The sequence below is a fragment of the Heteronotia binoei genome, chromosome 5 (genome assembly GCF_032191835.1).
Source record: "Heteronotia binoei isolate CCM8104 ecotype False Entrance Well chromosome 5, APGP_CSIRO_Hbin_v1, whole genome shotgun sequence".
NCBI lineage: Eukaryota > Metazoa > Chordata > Lepidosauria > Squamata > Gekkonidae > Heteronotia > Heteronotia binoei.
In genome coordinates this window covers 32,719,574-32,741,204 of record NC_083227.1, presented here as the reverse complement: position 1 = coordinate 32,741,204, position 21,631 = coordinate 32,719,574, and the positions used below count along the sequence as shown (strand labels likewise).

At 46.0% G+C, this 21,631-nt stretch overlaps 1 protein-coding gene across 1 annotated transcript; it reads left to right on the top strand.

The window, feature by feature from the left end:
• The first annotated feature begins 11,038 nt into the window (after window positions 1–11,038).
• On the top strand, window positions 11,039–15,717 carry TNF (tumor necrosis factor). The gene is made up of 4 exons (XM_060238219.1): window positions 11,039–11,346; window positions 12,839–12,869; window positions 13,577–13,642; window positions 15,094–15,717. The coding sequence occupies exons 1-4, from the start codon at window positions 11,164–11,166 to the stop codon at window positions 15,543–15,545; spliced, it is 732 nt and encodes a 243-aa protein (XP_060094202.1). The 5' UTR covers window positions 11,039–11,163; the 3' UTR covers window positions 15,546–15,717.
• The last annotated feature ends 5,914 nt before the right edge of the window (window positions 15,718–21,631 follow it).

Below are 21,631 nucleotides of genomic sequence, written 5' to 3'. Positions count from 1 at the left end.
GTGTAGATGACCCTGTAAAAAGTCTGCCGTGAAAACGTTGTGATGCGATGTCATCTCAGAGTTGGAAACGACTGGTGCTTGCACAGGGGACTACCTTTACCTTTATGGAGAGGCTGGGGTTTGGAGAGGGGAGGGGCCTCAGCATGGTACAATGCCATAGATCCCACCCTTCAAAGCAACCATTTTCTCCAGGGGAGATGATTTCTGTCAGCTGGCGATCAACTGTAAAAGTGAGAGATCTCCAGGCCCCACCTAGAGGCTGGCAACCCTACACCAGCACTCACTGCAAAACAGACAACAGGGTAGAATTGAAACTCATTAGCTGAGAAGAGGTATAGGAAAGCCCCTTAGTCAGTTTCTCTTCGCACCCACAGCAACCATTCTTGAGACTTTCCCTTAAGACTCTCACTGGACCTTCTTGCTGGCCTGTAAATCAGAAAGAGCTAATCGACATAGCACTTTAAAAAAAAAAGGTTTAGATACATTTTCTGACTATCCCTGGCCCAAAGGATGTCCGGCTTGCCTCGACCAGGGCCAGGGCTTTTTTGGCCTTGGCCCCAACCTGTTGGAATCAGCTCCCCAAGGAGATTCGGGCCCTACCAGAACTATTACCATTCCGAAGGGCCTGCAAAATGAACCTGTTCCGTCAGGCTTTTGGCTGAGGCAGGTGGGCGTCCTCACACCATCTAATCGGCCTCCCTGCACTGACTGCATTGACTACCATCCTGATAACCAGGGACCAAGCTGACACTGTTGATAATTGACATCCAAGATACCCATGATTCCTGTCTCTCAATTTGTGAATGATGTTTATTCCACTGATGCCGCCTTATTTCATTTTATTTAATGGTTTTAACTGTTTAATTTTAAGTGTTTTATTGTACAATTTTAACTGTTTCATTGTGTTGTAATCTGCTCTGAGCTCATCTTGGGACTTTAAATTCACAAGATAGATAGATAGATAGATAGATAGATAGATAGATAGATAGATAGATAGATAGCCCTATGTAAATAGTCATGCAAGTAAACAGGAATCTCCATCATCCCAGGCAGTAGATTTGAGTCCCACATGCTGGGCATGAGCAATTGAGAACCACCCATCGCCATGTCCAGGGGTGGAATTCTAGCAGGAACGCCTTTGCATATTAGGCCACACACCCCTGATGTAGCCAATCCTCCAAGAGCTTACAAGAAAGAGCCTTGTAAGCTCTTGGAGGATTGGCTGCATCAGGGATGTGTGGCCTAATATGCAAAGGAGCTCCTGCCATGTCCACCCCTTCCTTGTGAGCACAGAGGCATCTCATCAAATGCACACCCCTGCCAAGTCATACCCAGCTTCAGCTATTTTCTACTCTCACTGGCAGTGGCTCTGCAGGTTCTCAGGCGCTGCAACAGTTCACACTTCTCAATGCCTGCTTCTTGCAGCCCTGGGACTAGAAATCCCAAGGACTGAACCAGAGACTTTCAGCATTCATGCTCCCCCGTTGAGTCATGGACACCAGTTTCCAGATGGGGTTGGGATAGAACAACGAACCGCACAGACCTGTATGGCAACTCTTACATTCCTAAGACATTGCCAAAAGAATCCTGTGTGACTCTTGTCTTTGTACGCTAAATACTACTCCAGTAAACATCAGAGGGAATATAATCCAGATCTTTAAAAGGGCAGGGAGGGGAAACAATTGTACAACATTTAACCGAAATGACGACCACCGCCGAGATATTAGATCTAAATGGATGTCTTAAGATCACTGAATGCCATCCTTAAACTGTACTGCAATCGGTGCCAAATTGTTTAAAATTGTTTTAATGTAATGTTTTAACTTAAATGTTTTTTTATTGTTGTTCTATTATGCATTGTGAGCCACCCTGAGCCTGCTTTGGCGGGGAAGGTGGGATATAAATCAAATAAACATAAACAACAATCCTCTCTGAGAAGTGATATGATCGCCATCTTCAAGTACTTGAAGTGTTGTCATATAGAGGATGGCGTGGAATTGTTTTCTGTGGCCCCAGAAGGTAGGACCAGAACCAATGGGTTGAAATTAAATCAAAAGAGTTTCCGGCTCAACATTAGGAAGAACTTCCTGACCATTAGAGTGGAACAGGCTTCTTCAGGAGGTGGTGGGCTCTCCTTCCTTCGAGGTTTTTAAACAGAGGCTGGATGGCCATCTGACAGCAATGAAGATCCTGTGAATTTAGGAGGTGGTATTTGTGAGTTTCCTGCCTTGTGCAGGGGGTTGGACTAGGTGACCATGGGGGTCCCTTCCAACTCTATGATTGTATGATTCCCTCCCCTCCTGAAGCAAAACTGATTCTCTCAACCCAATCTGTGCAAACATGATATCAGCTACTGATGCTGAATTAAGATTCACAAAACTGTCCTGCCCAGCTTCAATTAAAAGGCGAAGGAAGATTCAAAATAGAAAAACCATTTGACCTCTCTCATCATCCATTCTGTGTAAGTGCTAATGGTGTTGATTTGGTATGGGATTCACTCTTAACCTTTCAACCTTGACTCCTCCCGTTCTGCCTTACATTGAGAATTTACACTTCAAAGATTCATGGTGGAATTCACAACAAGCATCTCTGCCACAGCTCATTTTCCCCATGCACAGAATTTCCGGTAGGATTTTCTCTCCACATATCTATCTGAAGAAATGAGCTGTGACTCACAAAAGCTCATTGTGAAATAACTGTTAGTCTTTTAAAGAGCTGCTGTACTTTTGTTTGATAAAACTCTACCAGGAGGGGGCAGTAGTTCCCCATTCATCTATCCCCAGTTGGGTGGGAAGAGAACTGAATTCTGAAGAAAAGAAAGTAGATGGGTATCAATCTTATGCACCAGATACACCCTCTTCCCACTCCTGCTAGAATTCCAGCCTTGATTATGATTGTTAAGCAGTGAGGCAAAGTCATTCTGCACATGCCTAAAAGACAATCTCCTCTGTGTTGCTGAACATGCGCTAAAATTAACCATGTAAAAATTGTTTTAAGTGTTGCAATGGGTGAGTGGGTGTGTAAACAGCTGTCAAGTTGCAACCAACTCATGGCAACCCAAGCAAGAGGCTTACAAGGCAAGCGAGAAGCAGAGGTGATTTGTAATTGCCTTCCTTCTGCAGAGCCTTCCTTGTTGGTCTGTCATCCAGGTACCAACCCTGCTTAGTTTCCAAGAACTGATGGAACTGGGCAATACCATGCTGCCTTCTCTCCTAGTGGGTGAATACATTTACCAAGTGCTATTTCCCATGGTGAATATCTAAACATGAATGCAGAGAGTGAGAGAGAGTTCTTAAACTCCAGTGTGTATCCATTCATTCACTGCCTTCATCTACTACAAAAAAACACCAAACTTTAAGGTACAACATTGCTCTAGGAATTAGGTGAGAGCAGAGCTCCCTCTAAGCTGAGTTAGTGTGAGCCAGCTCACACATTTTTAGCCTCCAGCTCACACATTTTTGTCTTAGCTCAGGAAGGACAACCCCAGAGCACACTAATTTATGCATTAGCTCACAGCTTTAATGCCAGTAGCTCACAACTTTAATACCATAGCTCACAAAGTAGAATTTTTGCTCACAAGACTTTGCAGCATAGAGGGAACATCGGGTGAGAGGTTTCTTGGTGACCTCACAGGCATCAGCCAATTGGAGTAGTGCACAGATGACTGTGATGCACATCTGCAGATCGTTTTATTCCCCCCTCCAAATTTTGAATTTGGAAAGGAACATTTGGACTGAATGCAGTAGGAATGTCTCCAGATGGGGCATGATGATCTCAAAAATATGTCTGAATTCATACTAAGCCAGGCTTCTGTACCACCTTAACAGTCAGTGAACAGAATTTTACCACTCTGTTGAGTCCATGGCCTTATGAACTGATGCAAACCCCCACTCCCCACAATAAAACTCTCCTCACTGCTGACTTGCAGAATGATACAGAGGGTGAGTAACAAAGACCACTGTGCCACATGTTGTTACCAGATGTTTCAACACACCTTTGTGCCTGATATGGAATTAAACTTCCCATCTGGTGATAATCAAAGTCCTCTAAGATGAAAAGTCCCATCCCCTCAGACATATCAAAGATTCAAGCAACCGCTTTCACTATGAAGGACATCTTGCAAAGATTCACTTCAAATGCAGTTGTATGTAAGGACCTAAGAAGAATCTCCTTGGGACAGAGCAGTGGTTCATCTCAGCCCATTTCAGTCCAGCATCCTCTTCCTTACAGTGAAAAAACACCCTGAAAGACTCACAGCAGGGGTGCCGAGAACAACCCCACCTGCTGTTATCCCTCCCTCGACAGCTGGCCTTCTGAGGAACACAACTTCTGTTCATGGAAGTTCCGTTTATCAGTTGTGGTTTATGATGGGCATCCTGCGGCAATGAGTTCCACAAAATAACTATGTATTGTATGACTCATTTCTTTATTTGGCCAGAACAAAGTTTGAGTACAGTGGCATCTTTAAGATCAATTCCCCCCCCCCCAAATATAAGCTTTCATGTGCAAGCACGCTTCTGCATCTGAAGAACTATGCTTGCACGTGAAAGCTTATACCTTGAATAAAACTTTGTTGATCTTCAAGGTGCCACTGGACTCAAACTTTGTTCTGCTGCTTCAGACCAGCCCAGCTGCCCACCTGGATTTTTCTTTGACCAGTTCTGGGATCTAATCCCCCCAAGTTCTAGCATCATTTAGACAGACAGTGAAAAAAAAATCACTCTCAATTTTCTCTGTTTCATGTATTTTTAAAAAATAAATCTCTACTTTATCCCTTCCCTAACGAGCTTTTACCAAAACTGAAAAGCCCAGAACTCTTTAGCTTTCCCCAAAGAGAATGTTTCCCCCTCCCGCCCCCCCTCTGATCCTTTTTTTGAAACAGGGCAGCCCTTTCTTCAACGAGAGTCCCCAGCCAGAAGAGCAGTTTCAGTTTTCAAATGTCTTAGGAAAGGGAAGACGGTTTGGAATCACCAGGGCAGAACAGAAAGCAACCGGCCCTGTTGCCTAATTGTCACCACCCTGGAGGAAAAGTAGAAGTAAAAAGAAAAGGGGGGGAGGGGGAGAAAAATCCTCCAATGAGGTAATGTTTAGTAAAATGTCAGGGATTTTCCTGATTGTTAAATCCAGGTTTGGAGGAGGGGAGGTATTGTTTTTACAGCCATTTCTTCTTCTTAGATTACACAGCACCTCTGAGAGATTATATAGTAGGGCTGCCTGGTCTTACCTGGTTCCCAGAGGGGGGAATCTTCTCATGAGTTTTTACCCAAATTGCTAGAGCACCCTTCCCCCCATGCGACATGCCTGGCACAATGATGTCACTTCTGGGTGATGTCATAGCACCGGGCACATCAAGCGTGTGGCTTGGAGGTCCCAAAACTGGGGGAAACCCCGCCCCCAGCAGGAAGCTGGGAAGCCTAGTTGCCAGCCCCTTGGTGAGTCCAGAAGATCTCCCCCTTTCACAACTGATTTCCAGATTACAGAGCTTGCGATCAGATGGCAGGCTTCACATGATCTGGCTGCACCTCTAATCTCTCTGGAACTATTTGTCCTGGAGATGGAGTGATCAGGCATGCAACCCTTCTTTGTAAAAAAACAAACAAAAATCCTCTACTTTGCACATGCACAGACTCATTTATTCACCATGGGTGAATATGTGGTTATCCCCATATAGCTAACTGAGGACAAAATGGCAGCCATGGAATGGAAGCCTCAGACCTCTAGACATCTTAACTGCACAACAGAGTGATTAGATGGTTGGAAATGCATGGCGGAACAATTTGAGCAGTAAATGCTGGACTTTCTCAGGGGTCAAGGAAGTCCAGGGTAAGGATGGGGGGCCAACGACTGGGGAATGGAATGGAGGACAGATGTTAATGCCTGGATGCATATATTAAATCCAGTGGGGAGAACGGATGGCATTGGGCCAAACAGCCCGTCAGATCACCAAACAGCCCGTCAGATCACAGCCAGAGATCCCAATAGCTGCTTTGGAGGGAGGGCCATGCTGAGGTCCCTCCTCTGTCCAAACCCTACCCTCTCTAAAATCTCCAGATATTTTCCTGCTCAGGGTTGGCAACCCTATTATGTCAACTGTCCTTGCTTTAATGCAGCCAGCATCTTCCGCTTCCCTTAAAACACCAGGAACAGCTAAAATAGGGTCTACTGTGGATTCATCCTCAGGATACCGGTAGTATTATCAGTGTTACTCACATTAATCTTCATGTATGTGTGGTTGCTTATATGCATTTATGTGCAGGCAGACACACACATATGCACATATGCATCATTTCCAAGAGATTTTGGGCTCTTTTTTTTGTAAATAGAACAGATTGGAGGTTAGGGTTGCTAAATCCATGTTGGAAGATACCAGGATCCAGGAGAGGGCAGGGTTTGCGGAGGGAAGGGGAGGGGCCCCAGCATGGTACAATGCCATGGAGTCCACCCTTCAAAGCAGCCATACAGTGTAATACTGTAGGCAATAATAATCACCGGTAAGCAATAGCACCTTCACACTTGAAGTGTGTGTATGCGTTCTTATTTAGTGCTATATAAAATAGACATCAAAGTAAAGGAACACAGGATGCTTTTCTCTCCCTCAAACTATCACTGCAACAATTTTTTTAAGGCAACAGCCTTTCCAGAAGAAATAGTTCACAACTGTGAGATTTCGGGTGGAGTCCTTGGTATTCCACTTGTGAATAATGGTGGAGAGAATAAGGAACCATATTTTCAGGAGTCCTCACGGTTTCGCTTGTTTGCTTCTTCCTCAGCCCTTTCTCCCGACATTTCATGGAGCCACCATAATTTTGTTTCAAACACGGGCCAACGCATGCTCTAACCTTCTGCTGCTGGCTCTCCAGGGGAGCTGATCTCTGCCAGCTGGAGATCAGTTGCAAAAACAGGAGATCTCCAGGCCCCACCTGGAGGCTGCCAACCCTAAGCTTGATTCAAATCTAGTAGTACCTTAGAGACTAACAAGGTTTCTGGGGTATAAGCTTCCAAGAGTGAAAGTTCCTTTTGTCAGATACCAGATTCCAGGTTGTATATCACATGGGAGTGGCTTCTGAACAGGAAACTTTAAATGTGGACACAGAGCCTACACACACAAGGCCTTTGGACACATTCACTCCATTTCCATAAAAGGGGTTGTGATCCCTGAATTTTGCACAATTTTACACTTTTGGATTTCCCCCTGTATGCTCCAGCCACATAGCCACCCACAGAAGAGATGACAGTATCGGCTTGCTCATGGTCAGGCAGCCAGGCAGGGGCATCCTCACAAATGCTGAAGAACCAGATCACAGAAAGATAAAACTGCCAGCCATCAGGTGGCACCTGAAGATCTCCTGTGATTTCCAAGTGACCAAAATCACTTCCCCTGAGGGAAGAAAATGGCTGCTTGGGAGGGTGGGCTCTATGGCATTATACACTGCTGAGGTCCCTCCCCTGACTCCACTCCCGAAACCTCCAGGTATTTCCCAACCCAGAGCTCGCAGCCCTACAGGAGGACACAGAGAAAAAGCTACAAAACTGGAGAGCTAGTGTGGGAAGATATAAGAAGTCACAAGTTCAAATCTCACCTTGGCCACCAAATCACAATGCCAACAGCCTCTCAGCTTCAGATTCCCATTTATAAAAGGAGGCAAACGGAGGAGGAGGTCATGATTCAATGGGAGAGCACATTTCATTGGATTCATTTATTTTATTTAGGACATTTCTATGCCGCCTCTCCAGAAAACCTGCCCAAGGTGGCTAACAAAACACACTAAAACATCAAATCCCATTCATATCATTCCAAGTTCAAAACCCCAGCATTGTAATCAGCTTAAGTGTTGTTTAAAAGACCAATTCCTTAAATAAAAAAACCTGGGTACAAAACAAATGTTTTGGTTTGGCACTGAAAAGACGGAAGGGCAAAGGCCAGGAGAGCCACAAGGGAGAGTGCATTCAACAGATGAGGTGCCACCACCCAAAAAGCCCTGTCTCTAGTCAACAGCATCTGCGTCACCTTTGCAAGTGGCAGCACAGAAAGTAGGGCAGGCAGATCTTAATGCTTTACATGTAGTTCAGTCCCTGGTACCTCCAATTAAAGGACCCAAGAAAGTCCCAAATGACAAGTCCTCTCCTGCAGTAGTCAGTCCTAGCAGCACGTGTTCAGAGGTATCTAATCTTAAAACAAAGAGGTTTCTTTTAACCATCATGGTCACAAAAGTTTCTATAAATTACACAGCAAGACTCTGATATGATCACCCTGTAATTTTTAAGTGGTGCAGGACACTCTGAATTTGACCTGAGAAGCAGCACAAGGGAAGGGGACCATTTAACCTTTCTTCAGGGCTGGTTCCAGGTTTTGAGGGGCCCCAGGAAAAGAATTCCCAAGCCCCCCTCTTTGACCTACCACCAGGCCCTCCTTCCCTCCCACCCACCTGTGCACCTCCCGCTTGCCTGTGTGTCCTTCCCTTGCCCCTCTTGTGAGCTCTCCCACTGCTCACGGTCACTGCAGCCTGCAGCTCTTCTCCCAGGGACACTGAGCTGTGCATGGATCTAGGAGCATGGTGAAGCATTAGCTAATAAGTGAGTGGGGGGGATCGACAGCAGAGACACCCCGGGCCCTGGCAGCTGTCCCACAGGGTGTGCTGGCACCGGCCCCGTTCTTTCCTCTCCACCATTTCTCTGATCTAAATTGTCCTCTTCAAAAAGTTGTCCATAGGCTTTTGGTTAAAATACAGGTCCCTATACTTCCTTCTCCCTAGTGAAAAGAGCAGCAAGGGGGAAGGTGATGTGTGGGGGCTGGCCCAGCTGGAACCCGCTTCAGAAACGGACCAGAGATTCCCTCCACCACGACCTAGCACATCTCCCAGGAGTGCTGCTCAAGGGTGGAATTCTAGCAGGAGCTCCTTTGCATATTAGGCCACACACCCCTGATGTAGCCAATCCTCCAAGAGCTCACAAAAATCCATTAGGGTGTGTGTGGCTTAATATGCAAAGGAGCTTCTGCTAGAATTCCACCCCTGGTGCTGCTCAGGGAAGAAACAGAGGAAGATGACAGGTTCAGCAATCTAAACTAAACAGAACCTGGCAAATAACAAGAGAAAAGCTTGACCCAGTGTAGGGGGGGTTAGGCAGAGGTGGTTTGGATCAGGAACCACAGTGGTTTTCCAGATCCCCATTGCAGCTCCCTTATTTACCAGAGAGGGAAATTTACAGGCAATATTTGGGCAAATGTGTTGATGGGGGAGTAGGGTTGCCAATCCCCAGGTGAGGGCAGGGGATCCCCCGATTTGGAGGCCCTCCCCCCGCTTCAGGGTCATCAGAAAGCAGGAGGGGGAGGGAAATGTCTGTTGGGAATTCTATTATTCCCTATGGAGACTGATTCCAATAGAAAACCATGGAGAATTGATCCGCAGGTATCTGGGGCTATCGGGGGGCTGTTTTTTGAGGTGGACGTACCAAATTTTCAGTATAGCATCCGGTGCCTCCCCTCAAAACACCCTACACGTTTCAAAAAGATTGGACCAGGGGGTCCAATTCTATGAGCCCCAAAGGAAGGTGCCCCTATCCATTATTTCCAATGGAAGGAAGGCACACCCTTGCTTCTGGCTCCACTCCCAATGTCTCCTGGCTCCAACCCCAAAGTCCCCAGATATTTCTTGAAGTGGACTTGGCAACCCTATGGGGGAGAGGTAAAGGCAAAGGTATAGGGGGAATGTAGGGTTGGCAGCTCTGGGTTGGGAAATACCTGGAGATTTGGGAGGTGGAGCCTGGGGAGGGCAGGGATCGGGGAGGGGAGCGACCTCACAGAGTTACAGTGCCAAAGAGGCCACCCTCCCCAGCAGCCATTTTCTCTGGAAGAACTGATTTGTTGTCTGGGAGTAAGTTGTAATAGCAGGAGATCTCCAGGTGCCACCTGGAGGTTGGAAACTTTAGAAATGCCAGGGCTATGCTCCAGCAGCATTTAACAAGAGACAGAATGGTGTGACCTGATCTCACCAAATCTTGGAAGTCAAGCAGGGAGGGAGAGTGCCAAGGAAGACTCTGCAGAGGCAGGCCATGGCAAACCACCTCTGTTTAGTCACTTGTCTTGAGAACCCTTTGGGGGGTCCCATAAGTTAGTTGGGCAACAATTTACATGCACACACAGCGTGATGTAGTGCTTACAGCATAGGACTAGAATCTGGAAGATCCAAGTTCAAATCTCCGCTCTGTCAGGGAATCTTGCTTGGTGACCTCAGGCCAAGCACACACTCTCAGTTTGACCTGCCTCAGAGGGCCGTTGTGAGGATAGAACAGAGGAGAGCCGCCCTGAGCCGCCTCGGTGGGGAGGGCGGGATATAAATCAAATAAAATGAAATGAAAAGGAGAAGAAAATAAGCCATATTGGGTCCCCCCAGGGGAGCTGTGGGATATAAAAGAAGTTAAAAAAAGAAGAAATAAAATAACATCACAAGTTCCTCAGGCCATTATCACAGTTCCTGATTCTACAGCAAATCCGTTGCCTCAAACTTTCATCAGCTGCCTTTTCCCCCCTGTAAAATAAGAGATGCTTTGAGAATTCTCTCCCCTCACCCCAACAGACATCCCCATGTGCAATTTGCATTGGGATGTATCCTGTCATTGGCTTGGAGATGCCCCACAAGCACAAGGTGGCTCTCTCTTCCGCTTTTGAGTGACTCTTTCTATTACAGTTTTTTCCTCTGAGCTGTGGGCGGGGGAAAAATAGTTTCCTCACCCATTGCACCGGACGAGGAAGTTTGCTGGGTAGGACGTATATAATGAAGTGTCAGCAGCCCTCGAGCATTCATTCATCTCTTCTCCTCAAAAGGCCACACTAAGTAACCTGAAATAAAGAAGAAAGCAAGTCAAGGGAGGTTCATTCAAAAGGAAGAAGCACTCATTCAAAGCGTGTGGCAACCTGAAGAACAGAATCAACTTAAGACGTCCATCTGCCTGAGGCGACCGTCTTTTCTTTTCATTTTATAAAAATACTGACAAACGTGACTGAACTTTCTAAGCCCATTCTTGAAACTTCTGAACATCTGTGAGGGCCACCTGGCGAAAACAGCCCACCAAATTCCAGCAGCCACCTTGAAAGCCACCACAGGCGGCTCCGGCTCATCTGAGGAAAAACTGACGTGCCTCTTGCCTGAAACGCATCCCCAAGCCATGAGCTCCGAGCAATTGGTGTACGACGTGGAGAAAGGCAGCAATGTGATCGTGGTGCGTGACCCACCACGAAAAGATAGCCACTGGAAGTGCCTGAGCATCTGCTCTTTCCTGCTCCTCATTGGGGCTGTCACGGTTTTCACTCTGCTGCAGTTTGGAGCATTTGGGTCCTTGACAAACCAGGTAAAGAGCAAAAGATGGGGAGGCAGTCTTGGGAGGAGGTTTTGGTAGAGTTTCAAGGCAGAAGGAATTTGATGGTGGTGGAAAATGCCATTGAGTCACAGCTGGCTTATGGTGACCCTATAAGATTTTCAAGGCAAGAGATGAACAGAGGTGGTTTGCCATGACCTGTCTCTGCGTGATGACCCTGGACTTTCTTTGGTGGCCTCTCAACCAAAGACTAACCAGGGCTGGCCCTGCTTAGCTTCCAGGATCTGGTGAGATAAGGCTAGCTTGGGCCATCCAGGTCAAGGCAGAATGAATTTAAGACACAAGCAAATGCCTTTGTTCAGATTGGCTTGCAAAAAAAGATGACTTAGAACATGTGTATGATGGTGATGGGTGAAACTGAATCTGAGGGCTTTTAGAAGAAAGTGTAAGAGCTCTGAATTTGGCAAGCTGTCAAGAAGCATGATTTTAAACTTCATTTTTTTTAAAAAAGTTGTTCTTTTAAAAATAAATCCTGCTTGATCAGATTTCAAAAACAGGATTCTGGGGGGAAATTCTAAAGCCAAAAAGTCATAGTCAAATTTTGGAAGGCTACCCAGCTAGATCTAGATGAGAACCGGCCAACTAGGGTCCTGCCAAGCTGAAGGTAGCCTGCCGTTCCAGCTACTGGACAATCCCTCACCTCCTTTTTCTCATTCCAAGCAGTGAAACCAAGCATTTTATTTATCCCTAGGGTGAAATCCATTCTGCTCAGCTTAGTGGGCCAAATTCTGTGAGTTAGGCCTGATCTAAAGGAGCCCTAGATGTTCCAAAGCCCTTTCTGAGAGCCCGCTTTTAGAAGAGCTAAGTTTTCGTCAGGTTTATCTATCTGATGTGATGCGAAATAGTATCATTGTAGCCTGATCTCATCATATCTCAGAAATGAAGCAGGGTCGGGGCTTGAATGGGAGACCACAAAGGAAGAATTTGCAGAGGAAGGCAATGGCAGATCACCTTTGCTTAATCACTTGCCTTGAAAAGCCTACAGGAGTCCCCATTAGTTGACATCTTGAATTCTCCCAAGCTAGGTTTCAGTTGGGCTTGCGGTCAAGCAGAGATACAGGCAGGCTCTACTTCCCATTGTGTTTGTGGACACATTTTTGCAAAACTCTCTGAAGATGCCTGTTGTTTCTTTATGCATACACCTTGCCTACTGAAGCAAAATTGCTTGTCTAAATAGGTCCACTGAGCGACAAAGGCTGGGTTTCACTTCCCTTTGCTCTAGGGTAGATCTGTGGGACTGGAGACAAACCTGAGCTTTGTCTGTGCTTGCAAGGCCTCCCCTGGGCAGCCTTTTGCCCCCCACCTCCAATGCCTCTTGTTCATTGGCTATTTGTAAATTTGACTATCTTTACATCGTTCCTGCATCCATTCATTACGGAGCATGCTGCTTATTAACAATGCCAACTGTAGTACTAATAATATTTGCAACAACTATATTGACCTCAACTCCCTATTCCTTTTCTAGGACTCTAAGGGAAATGGAATCCCCTTTTCTGGTAAGTTCTTCCCAATATTATATATTTTTTAAAAAATAGGAATTTCAATCAATCAGGGCAGTCTCCCTCTTTGCTGGAACCTCGGGAATTGTAAATTGTGGGGCGTCTTCTCCTCATTCTGGAGAAATCCCCTAACCATTTATAGGGTTGCCAGCTCTGGGTTGGGAAATAACTAGAGATTTTGGGGCTGCAGCCTGGGGAGGGCAGGGTTTGGGGAGGGGAGGGACCTCAGTGGGGTAAGAGGTCATAAAGTCCACCCTCCAATACCGTTATTTTCTCCAGGGGAACAGATCTTATAGAATCATAGAGTTGGACGGGGCCTCCAGGGATCTACTCCAACCCCCTGCACAATGCAGGGAATTCACAAATACCTCTCCGTAAATTCGCAGGATCTGCATTGCTGTCAGATGGCCATCTAGCCTCTGTTTAAAAAACACCAGGGAAGGAGAGCCCACCACCCCTCAGGGTTATCTGGAGATAACTGTAATAGCGGGAGGTTTCCAGGTGGCACCTAGAGGTTGACAAACCAACCACTACCTCCACACCCAGAATTCCCAGTCAAAGATAGACACTCTTTCTTACCCACCTATCCTTTCTCACAGTACAGATAGTTTTGCTTCATCTCTCAGCTAGACTCTCTGAATTTTAAAACTGCATTGAGGAAACCCCTGATCTGACAACATCCGCCTTTGTTTTTATCCTTACAGAAGGAATGCCCCAGACATTGAGAGTGCGAGCTGCTGCATCTGGGAAGCCTGCTATCCACGCCATTGGTAAGAGGCACTTCTTCAGGGGGACAGAGATTTAGGAAGATGGGTTCCAGGCTGAAATTGCCTTCATAGCTTATGACTAGATGGAAACAGCAACACTGAAGGAACAAAGCACTGACAGAAATAAGGGGCCCAGTTGATTTACAGGAAGCAACTGTTTTGGTTGGCCAGGCCATCCGTAATGGGCCACCAAGGAAGATGAGCGTTGCTATCAGGGGTCGCTTTATAGAAAAATAGGTGGCAGAGCTCATCCAGGGATTGTTATGCAGCTGCACCTACTATTCAATGGACAAGGTGGGGAGGAGGAGAGGGAACCCTCAGAAAGGTTCAGGAGCTGCACTCCTGTGAGCTCCTGTTGAATCCGAGGCCTGGTTGCTATTGAGAGGAAGGCAACGGGGTCACCCAGGCTAGTCTGATCATGTCAGATTTCAGAAGCTATGCAGGTTGGCTCTGGTTAGTAACAATAAAATCTAGGGTTGCTACACAGAGGCGGGCAATGGTGAGCCACCTCTGAATGTCTCTAGGCTAGGAAACTTTCAGGGTTGCCCTAAGCTTTCTGCAACTTGCCAGCACTTTTGAGCACCATATAATATAAGTCAATGTGGACTCGAGAGACTTTGCCTAAGATGGTACTGCGAAGTTCTGAAGCCTGAGAGGAGAGGAGGGGATATACCTAGTAAGGTTACAGGCAAAAAGCAAAACTTCTGGTGCAGGATTAGTGGTTTCACCTATCTTTGCTAAAATAGTATTCAGCCTATAAGCAGTTTAAAGATATTATTGCATTTAGGTTTTAGAGTGATGGTTGAAGACTGGTTCCAGTTTACACCAGCAAATAGTTTCTCACAGTTTACCTAACTGGCCCTCAGCCAAGACCGGATCTACGGTACATGTTTTTTGAGGAGGGGGGGCAAAATTAAAAAATGATGCCCCCCTTATGGACCATTCTGTCTTATGGTCCCATAGAATACAATGGACTCCATACCCAATTTGGCGCCCCACCCCCTACATCAGTGCCCGGAGCAAGCACCCCCCTCCGCTCCTCCCCTGCCCTCAGCTATAACCTAGAGTCCTAGCAATGTCCCAAAGAGTTATGAAAATTAAGGCCAAAAATTCTTGCTCCTTCTCTCTTTGGCTGCTGCATACCTGAATCTGGTAGGCCGAAGCCTAAGCACATAGGGTTGCCGGCCCTGAATTGGAAAATACCTGAAGATTTTGGGGGGTGGAGCCTGTAGAGGGTGGGGTTTGGGAAGAGATGGACTTCAACAAGGTATAATACCATATAGTCCACCCTCCAAAGCATCCATCTTCTCTAGAGGAACCGATTCCTGTTGTCTGGAGATAAGATGTAATGGCGAGAGATCTTCAGGCCCCACCTGGAGACTGGCAACCCTCACATAGTTCTTTGCTTGTATGGCATGATGTTGATTGGCTCTCCTTCTATCCTATCTTTGCAGCATCCAGAACTGAGCATAACCACAACAAGAAGTTGGTCTGGACTACCAGTTTGATCCCTGCCATGACAAGGAATGGCATGGAACTCGATAAGAAGGAAAATGCTCTCGTGGTGCCTTCCACTGGACTCTATTTTGTCTACTCTCAGCTTCTGTTCCATGGAGGAAGCTGCCAAGAACACACTGAAGAATCTTTGTTGCTCACTCACACCATTTCTAGTATGTCCAGAGAGTTCAATGGAGGCAAGGTGGAATTGATGAAGTCCATCAAATCTGTCTGTGAGAGTAACAATGTCAGCCAAGGACAAAACAAGCTCTGGTTTGAATCCATCTACCAAGGGGGTGTTTTCCTGCTACAAGAAGGGGACAAGCTGTTGTCAGACACGGAATCAGCCAAATACCTGAACTGGGATCAAGAAGGACAGGTCTATTTTGGGGCCATAGCACTGGATTAAAAAGCCACCTTGATTCATACTTAATCCAACCCATATTCCTCTGACTCTGGTCCCACCATTCAAAATGCAAGCCATCTCTGTGTGCACTCCCCCATTTCCTCAGCATGCAACAGTTCCCTGAGGCTATGGAGAAATGTCTCAGCACTCCTTGTTGACAAAATAACCAACAAAAATGAGGGGGCAGGAAGAAATCCCTTTCTAAGCTCAAAAATGCCTTCGTTGCAACCGAAGAGACAGAACTGTATGAGGTTATGGGAGGACGGTATTGTAACAGTTGTGTATTAGGATTATTAGTCATTTTTAAAATCTTTATTTATTTATTTATATTTATCATGTAGCAGTATTATTGGAGGACTGAGAGGGCTGGGGGGGGGGTGCTTGTGTGCCCTATAGGTTCTCAAATGTGCATGAAGAGCACAGAATTTGTATGTATGTGTGTAATATATGTGTGGGAAAGAGAGAATATCAAAATGTCCCCTCCCCAACCCAAAAATCTTGATATTGGCGCTTTCTAGAATCCACCAATTTACCAGTCCTTACCTTCAATTCACTTGTGAGTATACTGTGTATATGTGCTATTGACTATCATCAATTTAGTGATGTATGTGTTGCATAGATAGAACACCTCTGACTTTTTGCAGGGGATAAAAATGGAAACTTAGACTCCCGTTTTCTATTTCAGTTTTCTAAGAGGGGAAATTATTTTCTCTCTGTTGGGATGCTGTTTGTATCAAAGGTAAAAAAGATATCCTCGTTTTTGGGGAAATCTATTTTTATATTGAAATGTTATATATATATATGTATATATATATATGCAGCTGTGAGATAAATATTTTCAAAAGGAAAAAAAATCTTTCCAAATGTATAACTATTATTATTTTTTATGCCAATATTTATTTATTTATGTGGATATTTATTTTTTGTTCCATTTGAGACATGTGGAGAAATATTTTGTAATCAAATCGCCTTTGAATAAGACTCAGCAATAAAGTTATGCTATGAACCACTTAAAAAAAATCTGAATTTATTCCTTGAAATGATGGGCTCATTTAACTTTGGTTGGTTTTACTTGGAAATGATAACAATTATGACAAAACACAGCACTAATTATAACCACAGAAATATGTCCAGTAAAATAACATCTGAAATGAACACAGTAAACAAGTAATAAAATGTCTAGATCAAATAAGTTTGCCTGGTTCCCCCAGCCACCTGCAGGGTGGGGTATATGTTTGTGTGTGTCAAGCATCGATATTTCTCAATAATCAAGCTTTTGTTCTTTAATCAAAAGTTGCTTTATTGTAAAAACTCCATAGCTTGTCCAAGGACAGACTCCTTGGAAGTAATGACGTACACATCTCCCTTTCTCACACATTCTCTGAGAGCCAATAAGACTTGACTGTGTGAATCTGGGGGAGAGGCATTCTACACCGCTAACACAAGGTTACTCTAAACATCCTAGGTCCAGATGGATTTATTATGCACTCTTTGATTAAAAGAAGAAAGCGGGGGGGGGGGGGGGGAGGGAAGCAAGAGGAGTGTTCTGCTTTGTGTCTGATCTGTCTGCTAAACACATATAGAGAAAACATATAGAAATGGCATGCTTGACATACTGCCCCCCCCTTAAGACTGATGTACCCAATCCTCCAGGAGCTTACAACAGGCCCTGTACTAAGAGCCCTGTAAGCTCTTGGAGGATTGGATAAATCAGGGGGCATGTGTCCTAATATGCAAACGAATTCCTACTGCAAAAAAAGCCCTGAAATCAGTTAAAACAACCATTACAATAACATTAAAAGTGCTATATTAGTGATGGCAGTGCTGCAAATCATTTTCATTATAAGCAGGGCTGGCTCGCCCACTAGGCAAACTAAGCAGCTAGGCATAGAGGAGGGATGATGGCTCAGTGGTAGAGTATCTGTGTGGGAAGCAGAAGGTCCCAGTTCAATCCCCGGCATCTCCAACTAAAAAAGGGCCCAGGCAAGTAGGTGTGAAAAACCTCAGCTTGAGAACCTGGAGAGTTGCTGCCAGTCTGAGTAGACAATACTGACTTTGATGGACCAAGGGTCTGATTCAGTAGAAGGCAGCTTCATATGTTCAAGAGGGTGGGGGCGCCGAATTGGGCTCCCCCGCCTCCTAGGGCCCCAGGCAAGCACCTAGTTTGCTTGCCTCCAACCGCCCGGGGCATACCTGCCTCCTCCTCCGCCTGCATGTCTGCCCACCACCACCGCCCGCCCATCCTTTACCTTCCCGTCCCTTCACCTTCTGCTCCCCTGTGCCTGGGCTTTGTCGGCTGCAGCATGCCTATCTCTTCCTCCACCCCTGTGTCCCCTGCCACCCTCTGCCCCCTCCTTCCTGTCCTGCCCCATTGCCTCTCCCCTCCCGGCCGTGGCATGTCTGCCTCCTCCTCCGTGCCTGCCACCCACCCCCTCCTTCCCTTCCAGTCCCATCCCGTCGCCACCCCTCCTGTCCTGCCAGCCATGGTGTGCTGTGATCGCGTGGTGGGGGCAGGCAATGGGACAGAAAGGGAAGGGAAGGAGGGGGCAGGTGAGCGCCACAGCATGGCCCGGAGGAGGAGAGGGGAATCAAACCCGTTTCTCCAGATTAGAGTCCACCATTCTTAATCCTACAATTTTGCACTAGACCTTTAATCCTGGTTTAGCCCGGTCCCCAAACTGACATTCTATGCTAAAATCAGAGAAACCAACTCTATGACTCTATGGCCGTTTTCGCACTAGCGTTTACTCCGGCGTAGCACCCCATTTACCTCCGGATCTTTTCCTGGTTTTCCCACCTGTTGCTCCGGCGCTGCGGTTTGCTCCGGCGCTGCAGGGGTTTCACGCCGGAGTATCTAGATCCACCTCCTTCCGGAGTTTTTGAAAACCTCCGGATCCACACCGGATCCACTCCTCGGAGTTTGCTGTGGGAAATCCATCCACGCCGGATCGACTGCTTTGTGGGCGTCACCCTCTCCCTTTCCGTCCTCCCACCCCATCCACCCCCTTGGCCAATCATCAGCCTTTCGCGGCGCTTCCCCAAAGTGCCGGCACGGCCATTTTTTTTTAAACTTCACAGTTTTGCGTAATAGCGATATTTCGAAATTAACAAATAGAAAAAAAAACCCTCCTGGAATAGCCTCAATTGCCACTTCAATTGGTTTCGTTAGAATTTTTTATTATTATTATTGACTTTAGTTGCGTTATTTCGCTGTTGCGTTATCTCGATAATGCGAAAACGACCATTGTTTGGGGGGGGGGAATCTAGTGCCGGTGCGGGCCAAAGCGTTCATGTGTGTGTGTTTTAAAAAGGGAATGCCTCCCTCAGCTGTGCCACCAGGATTTCTGGACCTGCACAAAATCGCCATGTATAAAATGGGAAGTTGGAGTCCTGCATTCTTCTCCCTGGCTACATTCCACTCGGTTAGAAAATAGACGCGAGCTCGCTCTTCACACGCGCCACAGAAGGGGAAGGAGAGAATGGGGCGGGGGGGGAGCTCTGGCAGCAGGAATCAGTCAGGTCTCCGTTGCAAGCGCCAGCCGGGGAGGGGAAAGAGAGCGGAGGAAATCCCAGCTTCGCCACCCGGGAGGGAGCGAGGCTGGGAAAGGAAGAAGCTGCCACACACACACACACACACACACACAAACCCCTCGATTTCTCTCTCTTCGTTATTGCGATATTTCGCAACTTCAGAATTTGGGGGGGGGAATCTAGTGCTAGGATTCTCCACTGTGAATGCTTCTGTTAATACATAAAGGGCTGTGGAGGATTCTACAGCTGCAGCCAATCCATAAGCAGCAGCAGCACACGTGATGCGGTTTGTCCACAAAAAGAAGGGGAGGGAACAGCTGTGCCTGCTCCGATGTTACGTTAGTACGTTAGTACGTCCTTACGCAACCAGATTTGCGCTTAAAAAAAAAATGATTGACAGGGCATCGAACTCAAGTCGATGCCAGTGGGAAAACGATTTGAGCCGGGGCTTCAGGGAAGGCGACTCCGCAAAGAGTCACTAGTGCGAAAACGAGAAAAATGATCCGGACATAATTGCGCCACGGAATAAGGGGAGCAAGCGCTAAGTGCGAAAACGATCTATGATTTTAGTGTGGAATGTCAGCTTGGAGACAGGGCTAAACCAGGATTAAAAGTCCAGTATAAAATTTTAGCTTTGTTTTCTTTTGCCACAAATGGATGGGTGGTGGATGGATGGGTGGGTGGGTGGGTGGGTGGATGGGTGGACAGACATATTCTTTTATTGTTACAGGTTATATTATTACATTACAGTGTTCATCTATGTAATAAAGTATGGGTTGCATCCAACCAACTTTCCTCCTCATCCTTCTGCTCCTTATTAGATACCCCGCCACTCATTGCTCAGGACCCATAATCCCCAGCACAATCTTCTTGATGGTCAAAGGGAACTCCTTCCCTCTTCTTCCAGTAGAAAAGTTGGTTGGATACAACCCTATCAGTAAAGTTGACAACACTGTATGGCCAAGTTGTTCCACCATTCACCTTTTTTTTTCATTTCCAGGCGAATTGTCAGCGTCAGAGCTCATTTATTGACTGGTATTCGATGGTGAAATCACTGATACCATAAAAATAATTGAACATCTTTACTAACCACCCCGTAAAAAGTCTGCCGTGAAAACGTTGTGAAAGCAACGTCACCCCAGAGTTGGAAATGACTGGTGCTTGCACAGGGGACTACCTTTACCTGTTTACTATTCATCAAACTCATGTTGACATAATGTTCTTTATCATGTTCAGTATCAAGGATAAATCATGAATGCAAATCATGCATTGGGCTCCCCCGCCTCCTAGGCAACAATGTTGCAAAAGTAGCAACAAATGTAATACCAAAAAAGTTTGGCGGGGGGGACACACCAAAGGCATTCCTTGCCTGGGGTGTTGTCTGTTCTAGGACTCACTTTGTTGAGTAACAAAGTTAATATCTTCTGTAATTTTTAGCTGGAGACCATACCTGCATGGAAGATTCCCTACCTAGACAAGAACTGGCATACACAAAGGTGCAAGTCATTTCCCCCTTTGACTCAGCAGCAAGGTGTGCTGTTCTTTGATATAGTATCAAGTAGGAAGCCATTTCAGTCTAGAGTAAAGAGCAAGAATCAAGTCCTGTAGGACCTTCATGATCAATACAATTTCCAGGGTATGAACTTTTGAGAATCAAATCTGAACTCTCTTCGTCCGACATACCCATGACAATAAATAGAGCCTGCTGGGGTTTCCAGGTCCTACCTTGCAGCCAGCAGGAGAATCCTGGGTCCTTTCCAGGATCTTCTCCTGTGTATGCTTTGCCATGCGGCATGTTGATGTCACCCAGAAGTGACATCACCATGCTGCTAACATTGGGGTGACACTCTAGATTTTGGGCAAAATTCTATAGTTTATAGCCAATTTCACCATAGATTTTTGCCTGAAAACCAGAGTGTCACCATGTGATGTCAGCCACATGATAAAGTCACTTCCGGGTGACATCATGATGTCGCCTTTCAGGCTAGTTGGTGGTGCAATTTCGGTGGGGAAGTGCCCTCCAAAAGTGGGGCTCTTGCAACTGTACTGCTGCTTCTGAAAGCAGTATGCATTGTGCCAAATTACAAGTGCTGTAAAACGGCTGCAAAGCCGCCATGAAACACATGGCTGAGAAATGCAGGACAAGAACACAACCTCTTGCATTCCATAAAAATTAGATAAGTAAACCCAGCTTGCTCAAAGTAGGATATACTTGCATCACTTCAGAAAATCCACGAATGCGAGGGATACTTCAGACTTTGTTTCTGTTTGCACAGTCAATAAAGGGGGTGGGAGGCAGAATGGAGAGGCAGAAGGATGTGAGAAAGTGAGGAAAATGTCAAGTGAAAGAATTCAAAGACATTTGAATCATAGCCACATTTAGGATTACCAAACTCCAGGTGGTTATAAAAAAGAGTACCATGTGCAGAACCAATTCTAACTATATTGTTAGAAAATGTAAAAGTCTCAAATACAAAGTAACAACTATACAGGAATATTTCATGACATTGAATATTGCTAGATTGAATACAATTCAAATACACTTAGTTTTAGTCAGG